The sequence below is a fragment of the Mesocricetus auratus genome, unplaced genomic scaffold (assembly GCF_017639785.1).
Source record: "Mesocricetus auratus isolate SY011 unplaced genomic scaffold, BCM_Maur_2.0 Super-Scaffold_100008, whole genome shotgun sequence".
Classification (NCBI taxonomy): Eukaryota; Metazoa; Chordata; class Mammalia; order Rodentia; family Cricetidae; genus Mesocricetus; species Mesocricetus auratus.
Genome location: NW_024429192.1, coordinates 80,868,973 through 80,888,191, shown reverse-complemented (window position 1 = coordinate 80,888,191; position 19,219 = coordinate 80,868,973). Strand labels below are relative to the sequence as shown.

The 19,219-nt window shown below is 49.9% G+C and overlaps 1 protein-coding gene across 1 annotated transcript in view; it reads left to right on the top strand.

Annotated features, from left to right (window-relative positions):
- The window catches only part of Radil (Rap associating with DIL domain), a 63,398-nt gene that overhangs the window by 31,366 nt on the left and 12,813 nt on the right, over nt 1-19,219 (top strand). Inside the window, exons 3-5 of the mRNA XM_040751275.1 lie at nt 11,828-12,069; nt 13,077-13,706; nt 15,222-15,259. Coding sequence (XP_040607209.1) covers nt 11,828-12,069; nt 13,077-13,706; nt 15,222-15,259 — 910 coding nt within the window. The remainder of the gene's footprint in view (nt 1-11,827; nt 12,070-13,076; nt 13,707-15,221; nt 15,260-19,219) is intronic.

Here is a 19,219-nt window from a genome sequence, read left to right as displayed (position 1 = left end):
AAAGGAATCCCGGCTCCTTGCCAACCTTCCCTTCTTCCCACTCTGCTCTCCCCTGTGGCTGTGATAGCCGTGAGCTAGTTCTGTGGGGGTGTTTGGGTGTGCATGCTTGTGTGTACATGTGGAGGTCAGCGGACAGACTCAAGTGTTGTTCCTCAGGTGCCCTCTGCCTTTTTTGTTGGTTTGTTCTGAGGCAGGGTTTCTCACTAGCCTTCACCTTACCAGCTGGGCTAGCCGGCCAGTGAGCCCGGAGGATCTGCCTGTCCCCACCTTCCCAGTATTGGGATTAACCAGCACTTGCTTCCTTGGCAAACCCTTGGCCACCTGAGCTGTTTCCTCAGCCCAAGTGCATCTTTCAAAACTACAGTGTAGTCCTGACAGTTCTTAGGCTTTAAAACTTCAGATGTTACCTAGTGACATGAGCCGTCCGCACCATCCCATCTGATTACTTCTCCCTGTTCAGTGAGGTCACAGTTTGAGTTCAGTTGAAAGTCTGGGGCTGAGGATGCAGCTCAGTCGATAGAGTAGTTTGCCCATCATGGAGATCTCCAGCACCACATCAACGTGTGGTGGCAAAAGCACGTTATCCCAGGACTTGGAAGGGAGAGGTAGGAGGATCAGGAAGGCCATTGTACTCTGCTCAAAAAGGGGATGGGGCTGAGGCAGGAAGGTCTTGAGTTTCAGGTAAGACTGGGCTGCATAGGGAGACCTTGTCTCTAAATTATAAGCACGTCAGAGTTTTTGTTTGTATTTAATTACTTTATATACTAAAGACTGGGATATGCCAAGTGTGGTAGTTTGAACGAAAACAGCCCCCATAGGTTCATATACTTAAATTGGTGGACTGTTGAGGAAGGAATAGGAGGTGTGGCCTTGTTGGAGGAGGTGTGCCACTGGGTGGGCTTTGAAGTTTCAAAAGCCCATGCCAGGTATCTCCCGTTCTCTCCCTCCTGCCTGCACCTCAGGAGGTAAGCTCTCAGCTACTGCTCCAGAACCATGCACCCTCTGAAAGTATAAGCAAACCAAATGCTTCCTTGGTCGTGGTTTCTCTTCACAGCAATAAAACAGTAGCTAACACATGAAGATTGATCTTTCTGTTGTCTGAACTTTAGTTTTCTTTGTAATTGATGATATCTTTTTTTTCCTCTCTGCTTTTTCTTGGCACTTATAATCAATTAATTAATTGAAACAGGGTCTTACTCTGTAGCCCGGGCTATCCTTAAACTCATGGTATGCCTCCTGCTTTAGCCTTCCAAGTGCTGGGGTTACAGGCATGAGTTGTACCATGCCTGACAAATTACTTGTCAGTAATCCAGTGTGTTCTCTGTCTCTCCTTCCTCTCTTTCTCCAAGATGTTCAGACGCATCATCTTCTTTGGTTTAGCTTTCTTTTGTGTGACTATATATATGGTACCATGTATTTGCATGTGCTCATGGAGGCCAGAGATGTCAGAAGGAGTTAGAGTTTTACATGGCTGTAAGCCACCTGATGTGGACCTGAACCCAGGTCCTCTGTAAGTACAAGTGCCCTTAACCACTGGGCCAGCTCTGTAGCTCCTTACGCTATCTCTGTATCCGGTTTCTGGCTGTCCTGGAACTGTGCATACACCAGTCTGGCCTTGAACTCCAGAGATCTTCCTGCCTCTGCCTCCTGAGTGCTGGCCCCTCTTTAGCTCCTACACTGAGCATTCCATCAGTTTTGCAGCTTCTTGCAGCCTGTGTTACTTGTTTCTGACAGGCAGGGTCTGCCTTAGGGAAAGATGTATCCGTAATAAAAATTTTTATGATGTCACATCTGCCCAGCTCACAGGGTATCTTTTATACCCTTAAATGGTCTGTTTTTAACATCTAATTGAATGGCATCTCAGCACCTTCACAGACTTCTGCAGTTGTCACTATAGTCAGTAGCTGTTAGTGGTGTGATGGCAGAGTCCTTTTTCCACACAGAGAGAAACTGAATAGAAGATGAGATGCCACAACACTCTTAGAGTGTTGGCAGTGCCAGGCCTCGGAGACTCCAAGGCTGTCGGCTGGAAGTGCAGGCCCAGAGGCTCACAGCTGCAAGCCTTGAGAGTCAGACCTATTGCTCTAGCTCCAGAAGCGGGTTCTCAACCTTCCTAACACTTCAACCCTTTAATACAGTTCCTATGTAGCATGTGCTACAGAGTGCATGTGGAAGTCAGAGGATAACTTGCAGGAGTCTGTGGTCCTTCTGATAGTCTGGTCCTGGGGAACAAATTTAGGTCATCAAGCTTGGCAGTAAAGATCCCTACCCACTGAGCCAACTCACTGATATCTTTGAGGCTCATCCATGTGTAAAAGACATCATGTTTGATACCATTGTTAATAGAAGTCTATCATATGAGTGTTGGCTGCTTTCTTTGTTCCTTCACTAGTTGGTGGCCACTTGGATTATTCTCCCTTTTCCTTTACATGTGTGTTTTTGTGGTGTGTATGCATGTGTTTGTGGGTGTGAATGGAGGGTGGAGGCCATAGGCTGATGTTGGGAATCTTCCTCAATTGCACTCCAACTTACTCTCCTTCCTTCCTTCCTTCCTTCTTGCCTTCCTTCCTTCCTTCCTTCCTTCTTGCCTTCCTTCCTTCTTGCCTTCCTTCCTTCCTTCTTGCCTTCCTTCCTTCCTTCCTTCTTGCCTTCCTTCCTTTTTTGTTTTTTAGTTTTTTGAGACAGTGTTTCTCTGTGTAACAGTTGGCTGTCCTGGAACTTGCTTTGTAGACCAGGCTGGCCTTGAATTTATAGAGATCCACCTGCCTCTGCCTCCCGAGTGCTGGGATTAAAAGTGTGCCACTGCCACTGTCTGGCCACCTTATTCTTCTGAGGCAGGGTCTCTCAATCAAACCCAGAGCTCATGGATTTGGCTACTCCGGCTAGCAGTTTGCTCTGGGAATCCACTGTCTGCCTCTGAGGCCTCTACACCCACCTAACATTTATGTGGATTCTAGGGAATTGAATTCCCATCCTTATGCTTATGTGGCAGGTGCTTTAAGTACTAAGCCATCTCCTCAGCTGGGAATGGATCTTATGGCCCTCCCACACACAGGCAAGAGTTCATCACTGAGCTGTATTCCCAGCCGGGGGTAATGCATCTGCATGAATATTTACAAGCACTTGTGTACACCTTGGTTTATTCCTCTTGGGTATTTCAGTAAGAGTGGAATAACTGGCTGGGTGGTGATGCAGCCTATCTTTAATCCCAACACTGGGGAGACAGAGTCAGGCGATTGCTGAGTTCCAGGCCAGCCTGGTCTCAGGGCAAGTTCTGGCACAGCCAGAGCTACACAGAGAAACCTGTCTTGAAAAACAAACAAACAAGAGTGGAATTACTAGATCATACGGTAAATGTGTATTTGTCATTTTAATAAACTGTTTTCCAAAATGGTTGCCACATATTACATTCTCACTAGCACTGTAAGGGGGCAGAGCCCAGCTTCTCCCCCCTTGTTACCTGGCTATCTAGGCCAGACTGATGCTGGATTCCGGACATCTGCCTTCCTCTGCCTGGATGCAGGACTAAAGACCTGTGCCACTACACTCAGCCTTTGGTCTGCATGTTATTTGTTTGTTCTGAGACAGGGTCTCACTATTTAGACTTGGGTAAATCAGACTGGCTTCAAACACACAAAGGTCCATCAGCCTCTGCCGCTGAAGTGCTGGGATCAAAGGTGTGCGCCATCATGCCTGGCCTTGCCCATGTTTGTGAGAGAACATCTTTTACATATGTTTTAACAATTTCAGCCATGTATATACATGTGAATACAGTGTGTGTACAGTATATACAGTGAACCTTGGCCATATGTGCTCCCTCACTTCCCTTTCCCTCCTCCTGGATACTCCCTGAGAAGTCCACCTCCCATGTCGTCTGTCTCTTCCTATTGTTGCTCACCCCATGGAGTCGGGTACTGAGTCGGGTACGTGCTGCCTGCTGCAGCAGTGACTGGCCTTGTTGCCTTGATCCTGTGTAGGTCTTGTGCAGGTAACTTGTTAAGAACAGCCATGGTGATTGGGAAACACAGTTTTCTTTTTGATATGCATGTGTGTGTTCACACGGCCAGAGGAAAACATTTTTGTTTTTGAAACAGGGTCTGTCACTGGAACGTGCTAGCTAAGCTAGGCTGGCTGACTTTCCAGCAAGCACCAGGATCCTCCTGTCCTACCGTTCCAGTGTGCACTACCATTCATGCCTGTCTGTTTTTGTTTCTTTTCCTTTTCTCTTTATCCTCTGGGTTCTGGGGCTTGAATTCATGTCCGGTGCAAGGCCAGGGCTTTACCCACTGAGCCATTGCCCTAGGCCCGGTGCTTTTTTATTGTAACTTTCACTTCTATTTCCAGTTCTCAGCTAACTAATGATGTCAACCCATTTTTAATGTACTTCAATTTCTCCCACCTTAAAACATAGGATCATTGGGGGCTGGAGAAATGGTTCCATGGTTCAGAATACCTGCTACTCTTGCAGGAGACCTGGGTTCAATTCCCAGCACCCGCAAAGTGACTCTCAACCATCCATAACTCCAGTTTGAGGTGTTCCAACAGCTTCTTCTGACTTCCAGGCATGCATGTGGTGCACACATCGTCATGCAGGCTAAACACTCATACACAATAAGTAAATATATTCATAAATATGAAAGAGAGAGAGAAGGGCGGGGGCTGGGGAGGTGCTGAGCCTTAAAGAGCGTTTTCTGCATTCTAGAATAAGAGCTTTGAGCCGCAAACCATCGCTCCTCAGTTGTAGCTGGAAGCTTTTACCAGCCCTGCGCAGTCCTGCAGCCGCATATAAGATAATCACTCAGAGGTTTAAAATTAATTATAATTGTTTGGTCGATGGCTTGGGCTTTTTACTAGCTAGCTCTTATCTTTAAATTAACCCATTTCTATTAATCTGTGTATCGCCACATGGCCTGAGGCTTACCGGTGGTGCTTGGACATCTTTCTCCTTTGGCAGCTGGATGGTGTCTCCCTGTTTCTAATAATCTTATGTATTGCCACGTGACTGTGGTGTGACCTCATTTCTACATGTCTTGTTTCCTCGGTGGCTGGCTGGTGGCTGCCAACCTTGCTTTCTTTCTCCCTGTATCTCTGCTTGGATTTCCCACCTGGCTCTTTTCTGCCTGACTGTTGGCCAAATCAGCTTCTTTATTAACCAGTGGTAATAAAACATATTCACAGCATATACAATATCCAGAAGTAAGAAAAACTCACATTCATAGCATACAGAAAAACACCCACATCACTCAGGATACCTTCCCTGTACAGTTTTCACCTAATGGTTAATCTGTTCATCAACAGCTGTTGTGGTCATTAGTTTGTCAGCTTGATACAAGCTAGAGTCACCAGGGGGAAAAGTCTCAAAGGGGGATTAAGTTGGCTTGTAGGGGGTTGTCTTAATTACCTTAATTGATGTAAAACATAGCCCAAGCCTGGAACTAGCTCTTGTAGACCAGGCTGTCCTAGAACTCACAGATATCAGCCTGCCTCTGCCTCCCGAGTGCTGGGATTAAAGGTGTGCACCACCAACACCACCCGGCTCACCTTTTTTTTCCTAAGAGTCTTGCTATGTAACCCAGGCTGACCTTGAACTCACAGTCTTTCTGTCTTGGTCTCCTGAGTGCTTGGGTTGCAGGCATGCATAAGCACTTGTGACTGGAAAGTACTTTAGTGTGCATTTTGAATGATTTTTGCACTGAGAATTGCTTGCTCTCGTGTTAGAGTTTCATGATTTTGCTGACTTAGAAAAGGGTACTCCAGTACCTTACGAGACACAGACTCATAAACGATGAGTCAGACCCAGGATCCATATAGCAGCTGTGGCTTACTGAAGTATGTCCCCAGCTGGTGCAAGCCATCCCTTTAAAATAGGCTGTTCCCCTCATGTTAGGAAAAGCCCAGCACAAGAACGCTGTGCCCCACATCTACCAGTGTGCTTACCTCATCTGAGTTCAGGGCATTGGGCAGGGAACACTGACGGACTTCCTGGTTGTGCTGTTTGAAACCGTAGAGCCAGGGAAGGACGAACAAGCAGGACCAGGGGAGAGCCTCACAGTGATGACGTGATGACGGAAGCAAGTGATGTTCAGGAAGAGCTGTGTTGTGCTTTCCAGGGCTCTCTGAAGCCAGAGCTGACCCATGCTGGCAGCTCTGATGACAGTGAGCAGCTTCACACTTCTCTCTGAGAGAGATGCATTAGCCAGCACCTTCTGTGGAGGGGAGGAGGCCAGGCAGCCATAGAAAGGAAGATCCAGAGAGGCCAGGCTTAGCACGCCTGGAGTGTTTCTTGGGAGACACTGGTGCCTCGTCGCTGTTCCAGCTATACTTGGTACCCTCTGTTCCATCCGGAGTTCCGGAATCATAGGCCCTGCTTCCTCACACTCCCGACTGCTTGCTCAGGTGTTTCCGCTGGGAGACCTGCAGAGCCGTGTGGGTAGATGTCCCCCTGGACACTTGTGCTCATGGACACCAGAGCTTTTGGAACACTGGGTCCTGTTCATTTTGTTCTTGGATCTGGGATGGCATGGATTAGCAGGTGCCAGGTTGCGGGCAAGGAGGGTCTCTAAGAATATCCTTGTGTGGAAAATCCAAGGTCCCCGAGTGCTCTGAAGAGGAACACACCAGGGACTGTAGGTGGAACAGTGGAAGTTCTTTGTGGCATAGCAGAGGTCTCGGGACCCGAGGGGGAAGGCTTTTCTGTGTGTGGGATAGAGGCTCATTGTGGCCCTCCCTGGCCTGGAACACTCTATATAGACCAGGTTAACTCTGAACCCTTAGAGATTCACTTGCCTCTGCCCCCCCCCAGTGCTGGGATCAAAGACATATGCTACCACATCCAGCTGAAAAATATTTTTTTACATTTATTGATTTGTTTGTTTATTTGTTTGTATGTGTGTATACTCGGGCTCATTCCCTCTCAAGCACGTGCCATGTAGAGGTCAAAGGACAACTTGTGAGAGAGGGTTCTCGCTTTCCACTCTGTGGGTCCTGAGGATCAAACTCAGATTGTCAGACTTGGTGGCGACTGTTACCCATCAAGCCATTTCCCCAGCCCAGGCTCATGCTTTGATCATTTGTTCCCAGCTAGTGGCTCTGTTTTCAAGCCTGTGGGACCTTTGGGAGGTGGGACTCAGCTGGAGGACAGTTGGGTCAGGCCTTTAGAGTTATACCCAGCAGTGGTTCTGACCTGTTCTCTCTGCTTCCTGCCCCTCAGCCTTGTGAACTGCTGCTGCTTCCTGCTCCCATCACCAAGGACAGAATTGCTTATGTATTGTGCACTGCCCATCACTGACTTCCCATCTACAATGTATTGCAGACCTCTGGAACTGCCAGATGTTTGGTCAGACATGCCAGTGACTGATACCCAAGGTGTCCCTGAGATCTACTGAGTCAAGGCCTCTGATTGGAGTGAACTCAGCCACACTGGAGCAGGAGGTGTGGTCCTCAGGAAATGAGAGCCTCAGCTGGAGATCCCTGAGGCAGAGGAGGGGAACAGGTGGCTGTATCCCTCTCCATCCTCTTTGACACATGGCAAGGCTTGCCATCATTGCCTGGGAATGAATAGTTTTCCATTCAAATTTGCCCTGTTATGAAAGGCTTTGAACCTCTTGCCATTTGACTTGCCTAGAGTAAGGATGTGGTAAATGATGGCTTCCTCAAACATTTCTTATTGTTTGCCTCACATTGGCAAAGTCCCCTGATTGGCTGTAGGTGGCACCTCGAATGACCTTGTTCTTGGTCAAGATTCCAGGTGTGTATGACCCTAGGACATATGCCCATTTGGCTGCCAACTCCTCGAGCTCCTCCTAGGTCCTGTGGTACTAGATTTGAGCCCCTCACCAGCTTCAGAATATGTCTAGCCATGATGCCAAGCAGTGTTCTCTGTAGCTTCAGGACTGACTTATAAGAGATACTAGCCAGCCGGGTGTTGGTGGCGCACGCCTTTAATCCCAGCACTCGGGAGGCAGAGGCAGACTGATCTCTGTGAGTTCGAGGCCAGCCTGGTCTACAGAGCGAGTTCTAGGACAACCTCCAAAGCAATATAGAGAAACCCTGTCTCGAAAAACCAAAAAGGAGAGAGAGAGAGAGAGAGAGAGAGAGAGAGAGAGAGAGAGAGAGAGAGAGAGAGAGAGAGAGAGAGAGAGGGAGATTAGAGAGATTAGAGAGATTAGAGATTAGAGATTAGCCTGCTGACCCCTGCTGGCCCCTGCTGGCCCCTGCTGGTCCTTGCTGGCCCCTGCTGGTCCTTGCTGGCCTTCAGCCCATAGGCCACATGGATAGGCCAGTGGTCAGGGGTGGACTTGAGTTGATGTATAAGTGTTGAAGTTAATGGGCCCACCCAGCGGTGCTATGACCATAGCTCTGTTTCTAAGAATTCACGGACTCACAGGTCCTCAGAACTGGTCTCCCTGATCCCATGGTTTGGGCCCTTGCCTTCTGTAGCCTTGTCTTGAGGAGGGGACAATAAAATCCCATGTAAATGAGAAGCCTTTAGAACAGTAAGGTTCCATGATGCCCATTTGAAGGAAGGCTTTTAAGAGTAAAGAAAAGCAACCAGACATGGTGCACAGATCTGTAATCCCAGTCTTCAGGAGATGTAAGCAGGAAAACTATAAATTCTGGGCTGACCTGATCTATGTAGGAAGACCCTGACTCAGAAAACCAAAAACTAAAAAGCAAAGCATAGGGAATTAGTTGCATTTAACCGACACCTGGGTACCTGCCTCCCAAAGGTGCCACATTTGTTTAGAATTCTTAAACATAAAATAAGAAAGTCAGGCACAGCAGTATGGATTTGTAAACCTGCAGCTTGGAAAACAGTCAGGAAGATCTCATAACTGTCTCCAAAACAAAGCAAGATGGGGGGCTGAGGAGACAGTCCAGTCAGCAAAGGGCTTGCCTAACAATCATGAGGACCTAAGTTTGATCCCCAGGATCCCTATTTTAAAAAAAGCTAGGTGTGGTGGCATATTCGTCACCCCAGTGCAGAGGAACAGGAGGACTTGCTGGCTAGACTGCCTAGCCTATTTGGAAAGTTCCAGGCTCCTGAGAGACTAAAGGTGCTTGCTGCCTGCTGCTGAGCCTGATGGCCTGAGTTGTAGCTCTGGTACCCACATGAAGAAGGAGAGAGCTTGTTTCACAAAGTTAAACCCTTGATCTCCATGTCCATGTGCATGCACACATACACATCACACCACCAAAATACATAAACAAGTAAATAAAATAAATAAAAAATGATATGGACACCCTGTCTTGACAAGCAAAAAAAAAAAAAAAGATAAGTGTGCATCTTATCATATGTTACACACAGGCTTCCTATTAAATCCAACATGCCCATCACAGTATTCATTTCCCTCCCACCTGTGAGCTGCGAGTCTTTTTTTTTTTTTTTTTTTTTGGTTTTTTCGAGACAGGGTTTCTCTGTATTGTTTTTTTAGAGGCTGTCCAGGAACTCACTCTGTAGACCAGGCTGGCCTCGAACTCCCAGAGATCCACCTGCCTCTGCCTCCCAAATGCTGGGATTAAAGGCGTGCGCCACCAACGCCCGGCTGAGCTGCGAATCTTAAGAGATGACCCTGTGTGTACTTCTCCACAAACTAGGAACCATATCTGGGACATTACAGGGCTGGTAAACTGTGGTAAGCCGGCGGGATTGGGCCAATCATCTCTCCTGCCGGTTGCCCTTCTCACTGTACGCTCGAGTGTCTGCACACTGAGCCGGAGCTCCCTTTGTGTGTCTGGTGCAGAGTGCATGTCCCTGTCCCTCATAGCAGCTGACAGAGGAGGAGGGAGGCATGAGATCACTGTTGAGCCTGGGCGTCGCTAACTTTGTTGGTGTCCCTGGTGTAAGTTGCTGCTATGGGTGCTGCACAGCCTTACCTGTCCAGGCTCCTTCTTGCTTCCTGATGAACTTGGGTACATATCCAACCATGCCACCCAGAGCGAAAGCCTGGCCCTTCTTTCCCCTCCCAGGCTGGACGCTCGTTGAGCCTAGACAGAACCAAGGAAGGAGATCTAGGGGAGCAGGGGAGCCCCTGCATTGGCAATGATTAGACAGGCCTGGGTTAGGGGTGCATCTGAGAGGGTAATGTTCTTTTCTCAAAATGACAGGATTTCAGTCAGCTCTGAGTGTCTCATGTGGAACAAACAGCCTGACATGGACCCTTGGGGCCTTCTGGGAGCCCGGGAAATGAAAGAGGAGAGGTCACCTTCAACTCAGTTGCTTTCCACAACACTAGAACTTCTGGAATGTCCCCAGGGAATTGCCTTCTCTCCCACCGCCCTCCCCTGGATTTGGGCAATGCTTTGGGGGGGGGCACCATTTTGTACCATATTTTGTTCTTTCAGATCTGGTCTCATGGTTGTTCAGCGAGGACCAGCTGAGCATTTGACATTTTTTACAGGTTGGGGGAAGGGTGGGGCAAGACAGGATGGGGGGCGAGGGGGGGCGCGGCTCCGGCCTCACCTGCTCGGCACCTGTCTCTTGCTGGGCTGACCAGCTGGGCTCTGCAGCAGGTGAAGCAGCCTCATAGCCTGGCACTGCGGCTGGCCAGCCTCCATTCTGCAGCCCTGGCCCCCCTGCAGGCTGCAGATGTGCAGGCAGCCTTCTGGAAGGAAGGGCAGAGCTCAGAGCTCAGCCACCAGCTCCCGGTAAGGTGCGCATAGCAGCCATTCCCAGCCCCCCCTTTTGACTTTTGTCTGGTTTTGTTTGTAATGACTGGGAGAAAGGATGCTACAGACAGGGACAAAGCTGCCTGGAGGGCACTCAGCAGAGGGTTCAGGGAAGAAAGCGCCAGGGTCAGCTGGGAACATTGAACTGGGTCCCCAGGGTTCCATCCATCCTGCTGGGAGCTTTCCCAGCAGTGGTACTGTAGAGAGCATTTCCTGTATTTGCGAGCATGAGGTTTTTAAACTGTTTCATGGAATGTAATGTTATTTCCCAGCAGCGTGTGCATGTGAATGTCTGTATGTGTGCGGAGCTGGGAGCACATACACGTGTGATTATGTTTTTGTACCTTCGTGTTGTATGTACATGGGAGTGTGAAGTATAGGGTTTTTGTGCATGTGTGTTTGTGGCTGCATGAATATGTGTTACATTTGTTTGTGCATGTGTGTGTTTGTGTGTATATGTTTGTGTATGTTTTTATATGCACTTCTTTGTGTATGTGTATATACACATTTGTGTGCGTATGTATATTTGGATGCATGTATATTTGCATGTTCTTGTGCCTAAATATTTGTGTGTTCATATGTATGTTCCTACTCTGGCCTGCAAGATCATGATGGCCTCCGGAAGGTGGCAGCCATTCTGTGGTAGAAGCAGACCAGCAGGTGACTGGCAGCTTGACCAATTGTACCATATAAAGTGACCAACTGGTTCCATCACTTCTAGTCAGAATACCCTATCCCCAAAGAATTTGCCCTGACAGACGTAGGAGCTTAGAAGGACAGGGCAGGTGTGTCAGGAACAGGGCTCTGTGGTGACATGGTGATCCGAGATGAGCAATGTTGTGCTGAGGAATTTGTTTTGTAGGTTTGGTACAGGCTAAGGTATGTGATGCGCCTCTGGGCCACAGAATGTGGGCAGCCTTCCTGCCTGCGCTGTGACTGCCTGCTGGGGCAGCCTTCATGGGACTTCATCTTCAAGGCAATGCCTAAACTTTCAAAGGACATGGGCATTGGCCAGAGGCCTTAGGCTCTCCAGACTTTTTTTTTGACAGAATAATGACAAGTGTGCAAATGCCTCAGTGACATCCAGAGTCTGGACAATCTTGAGAAGTGAGGGGCAATGAGATCTCTGACCACATTTTCTTCACTTATTCTGTTCCAGGGATAAACGCCCAAGCCCGGAGACTGCAGCGTGTCCGTGCCAAGGGAACCCCAGCCCTCACCTCTGAGGCTGCCCAAAGCTCCCCTCCGACCCAGCTGCGCCGTACAGTCAGTGAGACCAGCCTAAGTCCAGCGCCCACACTCCCTGCCCAGAGCCCCGAGGAGCCCACTGCCGAGAGCATGCGCTACTCGCTGTACCAGTGTCCGCACCTTCTGCTGTTGCAGGGCTATAGCCAGCAGCATGTGAGCCACTCCGTCCCCAGAACCACTGCCCCTAGAGTAAGGGCTTGGAGGTCAGGTCTTCCCTACCTCCAGCAGAGGCAGCTGTGGGATCTCCCCTCCGGCCGGGAAGATACTGTGGAAGTGGGAGGTGGGGTGCAAGGCCACAGCAGACAAGGGCTGTCACTGAACTCATCCCTCATGGGGTCTTGGTGCTAGACACTTTCCAGTTTCTAGGTCAGGCCTTTGAGACTGATGTGTGGTGTGTGTGAGAGAGAGAGAGAGGGAGGGAGGGGGTGGACAGAGGGAGGGGATGGAGGGGCTTCCTTGGCCAGGTAACAGTACGAGTCTATCAGGACTTGGTAACTGTGTTGTCCTAGCTCCTCATCCCCCCTCCCCTTAAAACAATGTCTTCCTATGTAGCTCAGGCTAGTACAAAATTCACTGTCACCCAAGCAGGTCTTGAATGAGATCCTTCTGCTTCAACTTCCTCCCCAAATGAGAGATGATTGGCCTGTGCCAGCAGACCCAGTTCCCAAAGCCATTTCTTCTTTATCTGAGTCCCAAGCCCTTGGTGACATCCTGTTGTTACTTATCTTTCCTTCGAGCCTTCCTGCTGTGTTCTCTGGGTCTTTCACAGTATCCTGGGTTCCTGGGCTCAGTCTCAAGAGATGCCCCAATCTGAGCTGAGAACTGAGGACCAGGGCCTGCACTGCTTTGTTGCGGGGAAGGGGGTGACTTGAGGAGTTTGGCAGCCTTTAGCACATGGCTGTCAGACCAAGCACTGCCCTTGTCTTTTGATGCATGTCTTTTGTATAGAGAAGCCCTGTACTGTGGAACAGGCTGGGGTGGCCAGGGAAAGATTACCAAGGTGATGGGCTATTGGTGACTTTGGGGTGGGTGTCCCAGGATATGGGGAGTCCTGGGAACAGAACCTCGGAAGATCCAGCTGCTGTAACAGGGTCACTGCTGTGCTGGTGCTGGGCATGACTGGTGTCATGCCTGTCCTAAGTCATCTGTCTGCTCTTTAGGACAGCCTGGTATACGTGCTCAGCCGGGAGCGGCACACGGTGGGCCAGCGCACACCCTCCAGCAAACCCAGCATCAGCTTGTCTGCCCCAGACATCCTGCCCCTGCACTGCACACTTCGCCGTCACCAGTCCCCAGAAGGTGGCCAGGCAGGGACCAAGGTAGTGCTGGAGCCCATTGCAGGGGCATCGGTTTCAGTCAACTTCTCCGAAGTGGGAAGGAATCCTGTGGTGCTACAACATGGTGACCTGCTCTCCCTGGGTCTCTACTACTTGCTGCTGTTCAAGGACCCTGGGCAGGCACAAGCACTGCCTGCCTGTGCGGTTGCCCGCCTTGGGGCCGCACCACAGAACTGTAGGATGTGTGGTGCGGTGCTCAGAGCCTGTGGGGTCACTTCCTTGCCTCCTGCTGTGGTCCGGCGGCGGTCACTGCTCCTGGAGTTTGAGCCCGACGTGGAGGACACACTACTGCAGAGGATCATGACACTGATTGAGCCTGGCGGTGACGACCACAAGCTGACGCCTGCCTTCCTCCTCTGTCTCTGCATCCAGCACTCTGCCACTCACTTCCAGCCTGGTACCTTCAGGCATCTCCTGCTCAAGATCTCCAAGAGGGTCCGAGACACCATCTGGGTGCGTGGGGTTGACCGCCTGTGGTAGATGACCTAGCTCTGCTCGCATGTCCCCACAGTGATGTCAGGCTGTGGAAAGGGGTGGGCTCTCCATCTACACCTCCCTATTCAGCAGGCCACCAGGCTGGGCACTGTAGGCCACAGCGTAGCATTTTGCCTTCAGAGTGAGTCTGAGCCCTGCACTGTCCACAGTTTTAGTGCCCTGTGGTTTCCACCAGGTCAGTTTGGTGCCGAGGCCACAGGACAGTCAGCGTTGGCACATTCCCTCCAGGTCAGGGCCTCTCAGCCTGGACCAGTAGCCCAGGGACAGGGGTGGGGTGCGGTGGGGGACAGAGTTCCTCACTGTGGAGCCAGTCCTGAATCTTTCATGGGGTACATTAGTCAGTGTCCATGGCCTCTCCCACTGTAGGCTGTCCCCTCCCTGACCACACACAAAGGACTTGTCCATCAAAAGCTCAGCAGTGCCACCTGTTGGGCTGGGCAAGCAAAAGCATTGGAGTAAGCTGCTTGGTGTGGCCCAAGGTCTCAGCCGCTGTGCTGGCTCCTGTCCTGAAGGTGACCTGACTCCTAGGGACCAAAAGGGTCTCTATTGCTCAGGGTTGTTAGAGACCCTCAAGAATCCTGGTGCACATACATACAGATAATCAGATGCTCTCACACTCATAGACTTAAAAGTAAAGATTAAAAAACAAATAGGTTCAGTCATAGTAGTGCACACCTTTAATCCCAGTATTTGAGAGGCAGAGGCAGGCAGATCACTGTGAGTTCAAGGCCAGACTGGTCTGCATGTCCATAGTGAGTTCTAGGACAGCAGGGTTCCATAGAGAGACCTGATCTCAAAAGAGAAAGAATGAAGGAAAAGAAAAAAATAGGAGCCTTTAATCTAGAAAATAAGACCTTTACTTTTTAAAAAATCATTGTTGTTAGCTTATTTGTTTGTTTGAGACAGGTCTCCCAGCCCAGGGTAGCCTGAACTCTCCCTTCTTCTGCCCCGCCTCTCAGATTAGAGTGCGGGGTTTGCAGGTGTGTTTCTCTGCCAGCTCTGGCCTCTGATAATATCGTCAGTGCTGGGAGAGCTGAAATTTTAATCTGCCCATGCCTGTGCCATCCTTGCCAAATTTGAGAGTTCCGTAGGGAAGTCACCACTGCCAGGTCTGACTACCATAGCTCAGAAAAGTGTTTCAGGCAGTCCTTTTAACATTCAATAAACCCAGAAAGACATTGCAGGGTGTAGTGGCTCCCTGCATCCTGTGAGGCAGCCCTTAACCCCTGTGGCTGCCACAGTGGAGAATACTACCTCACAGTGGGATGCATGCAGCCAGCCTGCAACTCTAAGATCCCTGCAGCAACCCTCCCCTGCTTCACTTTTATGTGGGTTCTGGGGATAGAACCTAGGGACTGTGTGGCAAGTGTATGTCCCACTGAGCCTTCCCACAGGCCCAGAATGTGTATTTGAATATCCCTGGGCTATCCTGTTTTTCTCACATTTACTTTTGTCTTATTTTTTCCTTTATAGGAGAAAACCAAAGAGCTAGCGGAAAAGCAGGCGCAACTGTAAGTGTGACCTAGTTATTGTCCCTCCCTTGCAACATCGAGTTCCCTGCAGGCAACTTGGGCTTGGCTCCAGACTTCAGCCATGGCCCTCCCATTCCTCTTTCCTAACCCTGGGAAGCTGTATGGAAAATTTCCTATTAGGCCTGTTGTGCATGCACATGACATCTGTGCTGTTTAGGAGTTGAGGCGGGATGATTGCAAGTTCAAGGCTTGCCTGGCCTACATAGTGAGTGCAAGTCCAGCCTAGGCAGTTGAAACCCTGTCTCAAATTAAAAAGTTAAAAACGGCTGGGGACATAGCTCAGTGGTAGAGCACCTGCCTAGACCCCCATGATAAGTTGGAGTGACAGCATAGATAACTTGCCTAGCACTGGGGAGGACGGGGTCCAATCATCAGTGCTAAAGTGACAACAAACACCACAAAAGGTGTTGAACAGTTGCCTAGCAACACACACACACACACACACACACACACACACACACACACACACTAAATTCCCCCTGAGCATCTTTAACACAGAGAGGAATGTCTTTTCTGAGTCTTCCCACAGCTTATTCCCTGGTTAAAGCACCCTAGCCCAACCTCTGTGGAAAGTGCTCATCTGTCTGCTTGCATTGCTGATGGGACTTGGTGGCTGATCTGGATTATCTGTCATCAGACATGCTGACCCTGAGGCCCGCAGCACCTGCCCTTCCAAAATGGAAACCTTCATGAGATGCCCTCATGGGCAGATTGTCAGGGCAGCAGGGGCATGCTTAAACAGTATATACAAAGAGTCTGGCAACTGCAGCCTTGGCTCTTCCAGCATGCTAATACTGAAAAATAATGTCCAGAAAAGCATGCCCAGGGCTGGGGATATGCCTTAGTGGGTAGAGTGCTTGCTTGGCATGCAGGAGGTCCTGGGTTCCATCTGCAGTACTCCATAAACCAGGAGTGGAGGTGCCCACTTGTAATACCAGCACTTAGAGGTGAAGGTAGGAGGATCAGAAATTCAAGGTCATTCTTGGTTCATAGTGGATTTGAAGTCAACCTGAGATGCATGAGATCCTGCATTTAAAAGAGTAAGGCACCAGACAGTACCTGTGATGTGTGTGAGTGTTTGCACACACGAGTGTAGCCCAGGAAGCCATCCTCTCACGCTAACACTGAGGCTGAGCTGAAGGTGGTCCCTCGGAATTCAGAACACCTGAGGTAGGGACTGGAATTGGGGACCAAGGGCTCCACCTGCTGGTAGCATGTTCCTACTTCAGAATGAGCAGTATGCAGTTGTTATGGGTGCTGCAGGGTTGTGCAGCAAGCTCTTTGTACAATAGGATCAGAAGGCATACAAAGTCAGGACAGAGGCCCGGGGTCCTGCCATCCTCAGTGCCCACCAGGTGGAACTGAGTTCAGGCTACCTCCCATTCCTGTCAGTGTCACAAGCCAGAGCCCGGTAAGGTCACTGACTGGGAGAGGGAGTCAGGATCCCTGGGGTCGGGAGCTGCATTCGGGAGACCAGGTGCTGCCTCCTGGCCTCACAGGGCTCTGTGCACAGTAGCTAGAGGCAGCACTGATCCCAAAGGATGATTGACAACAAGGCAGATCTCAGAAGAGTTGCAAAGGTATTGGTCCTGTTCAATTGGGATGAAGGGCTTTGTCTCAGAACAGCCAGGCTTTGAGGAAATTGAGGGGGTGTGGAGATGATGGGAAACTGCTAGGCACTTCTCCTGTTGCACCCAGAAGTGCAGGTCAGACTAGAACTTTCCATCCCAGGGCCTACCTGCCAGGGTGGCCTAGGGAGGGCCTTGGCTTGCCTGGGCTGAAAGAGGTGTAGGCATGGGGTGAACTGTACTGACAGGAAGAGCCAAGGCCTTCCCTGTAGCGTTGCTGTTTCTGCTGTGTTTCCAGAATTTCCATCCCCAGTGCATGCTCATGGCTTTCTTTTTAAAATTCCTTTTTCCTTTTGAAAATAATGGATCACTACAAGAACACAGAACAGTATGAACACAGCAGTCAGTCTCATGAATTCACGAATGTCTGGGCTTAGCCTGGGCGCAGGCTGCCAGATCTCCATCTCTCTTCTGTGTCAAAGTTAGCGCTTCTCTGCTGTGTAGAGATGGGGTCTGCTTCCCAGCCCTCCTCACCTGGCAACCCATCCACTTCCGATCCAAGGCCTTCATGTCCCTGGCAGAATACCAGAGAGAAACAGCTTAAAGGGGGGAAAGTTTGTTTCAGAGGCTTCCTCTAAGGGCTGGGCCTGAGCCCCTGTGCTGTGGTGATGCGGCATCCTAGGACAGGGAGAGGAGGAACAGCCCCCACAGAGAAATGCCTCTGCCCACAAGCTTCCTCTTCCCCTACCCCCTTTGTTTTGTCTGCTCCTCAGCCTGTGGAGTGAGGTCACCTACATTCTGGAAGGGCGTCTACACCATCTTATTGGTATCAGCCTTTGGATTTTTTAATTAGGACCTCACTGTTGTCTACCCTAGAATTTGAGAGCGTCCTACCTCTGCCTCCTAAGTGCTTGGATGGGGATCACAGGTGTGTGCCGCCATGCCAGTTTATCCAACCTGTTTATGTGTGTTAAAGGACTCTTGTTGTTTCTGTGTACTGTGCCAAGTGTCCTTCAAAAACACTTTCCCATGTAGTTGGATTTTAGAAACTCCCTCTGGTTTCAAAGTTGCTTTGCAATATTAACATCTTAGGTAGGGGGATGAATTAGTTGATAAAGTATTTGCTTGAAGCTTGAGTACTTGAGTTCTGAGTTTAATGCACAGAACTCACTAAAACAAACAAACAAAAGCCGTATAAGGTAGCATGCTTCTAGTTCCAATACTGGAGAGGGAGAAACAGGTAGACCCTCGGGGCTCACCAGCTGGTCAGCCGGCTTACTCAACCTTAGATCAATGAGAGACATACATACACATACCATACCACACACTCCCACACCATAGTCACTCCCACACATAAAATATACATACATACACACCATACTGTATCAAACATACACACTACACACTGCCACCCCATACTCACATTTCATACATAACACACACACACACACACACACACAGAGACAGAGAGAGAGAGAGAGAGAGAGAGAGAGAGAGAGAGAGAGAGAGAGAGAGAGAGAGAGAGAGAGAGAGAGAGAGCAGAAAAGAACATGTGTTCCTGACCCCAAGTCCAAGTGGTGGGTGGGTCACCACACAGCTGCACAAAGTCACCCCAAGATGACATCAGTCAGGAGGGAAACAGTCCACGCTGAGGGAGGGGAACCAGAAATAATGATTAGGGGGAAAAAAACAAACACTGCTAAGAAAAAGAACAAGGCTAAGTCAAGATAAACACAGATTAGAAAATGCAAATTACAGCACAAGGTGCCTTGGGAAATAATGGGGACTGGAGCAAAACAAGTAATAAAGTGAGAGGCAGGGAGGCCAAGGCAGAGAAAGAAATGGTAATGTTTGTGTGGGGGCGGGTTAGGGGTATGTGTAGAGTGTGGAGTGTGGGGTGTGGGGTTAGGGGTATGTGTGGAGTGTGGGGTTAGGGGTATGTGAGGAGTGTGGAGTGTGGGGTGTGGGGTTAGGGGTATGTGTGGAGTGTGGAGTGTGGGGTGTGGGGTTAGGGGTATGTGTGGGGTTAGGGGTTAGGGGTATGTGTGGAGTGTGGAGTGTGGGGTGTGGGGTTAGGGGTATATGTGGAGTGTGGAGGGGGTGTGGGGTTAGGGGTATGTGTGGAGTGTGGAGTGTGGGGTGTGGGGTTAGGGGTATGTGTGGAGTGTGGGGTTAGGGGTTAGGGGTATGTGTGGAGTGTGGAGTGTGGGGTGTGGGGTTAGGGGTATGTGTGGAGTGTGGGGTGTGGGGTTAGGGGTATGTGTGGAGTGTGGAGTGTGGGGTTAGGGGTATATGTGGAGTGTGGAGGGGGTGTGGGGTGTGTGTGGGAGGTGTGAGCTGTGTATGTGGTATGTGTGTGAGGTGGGTATGT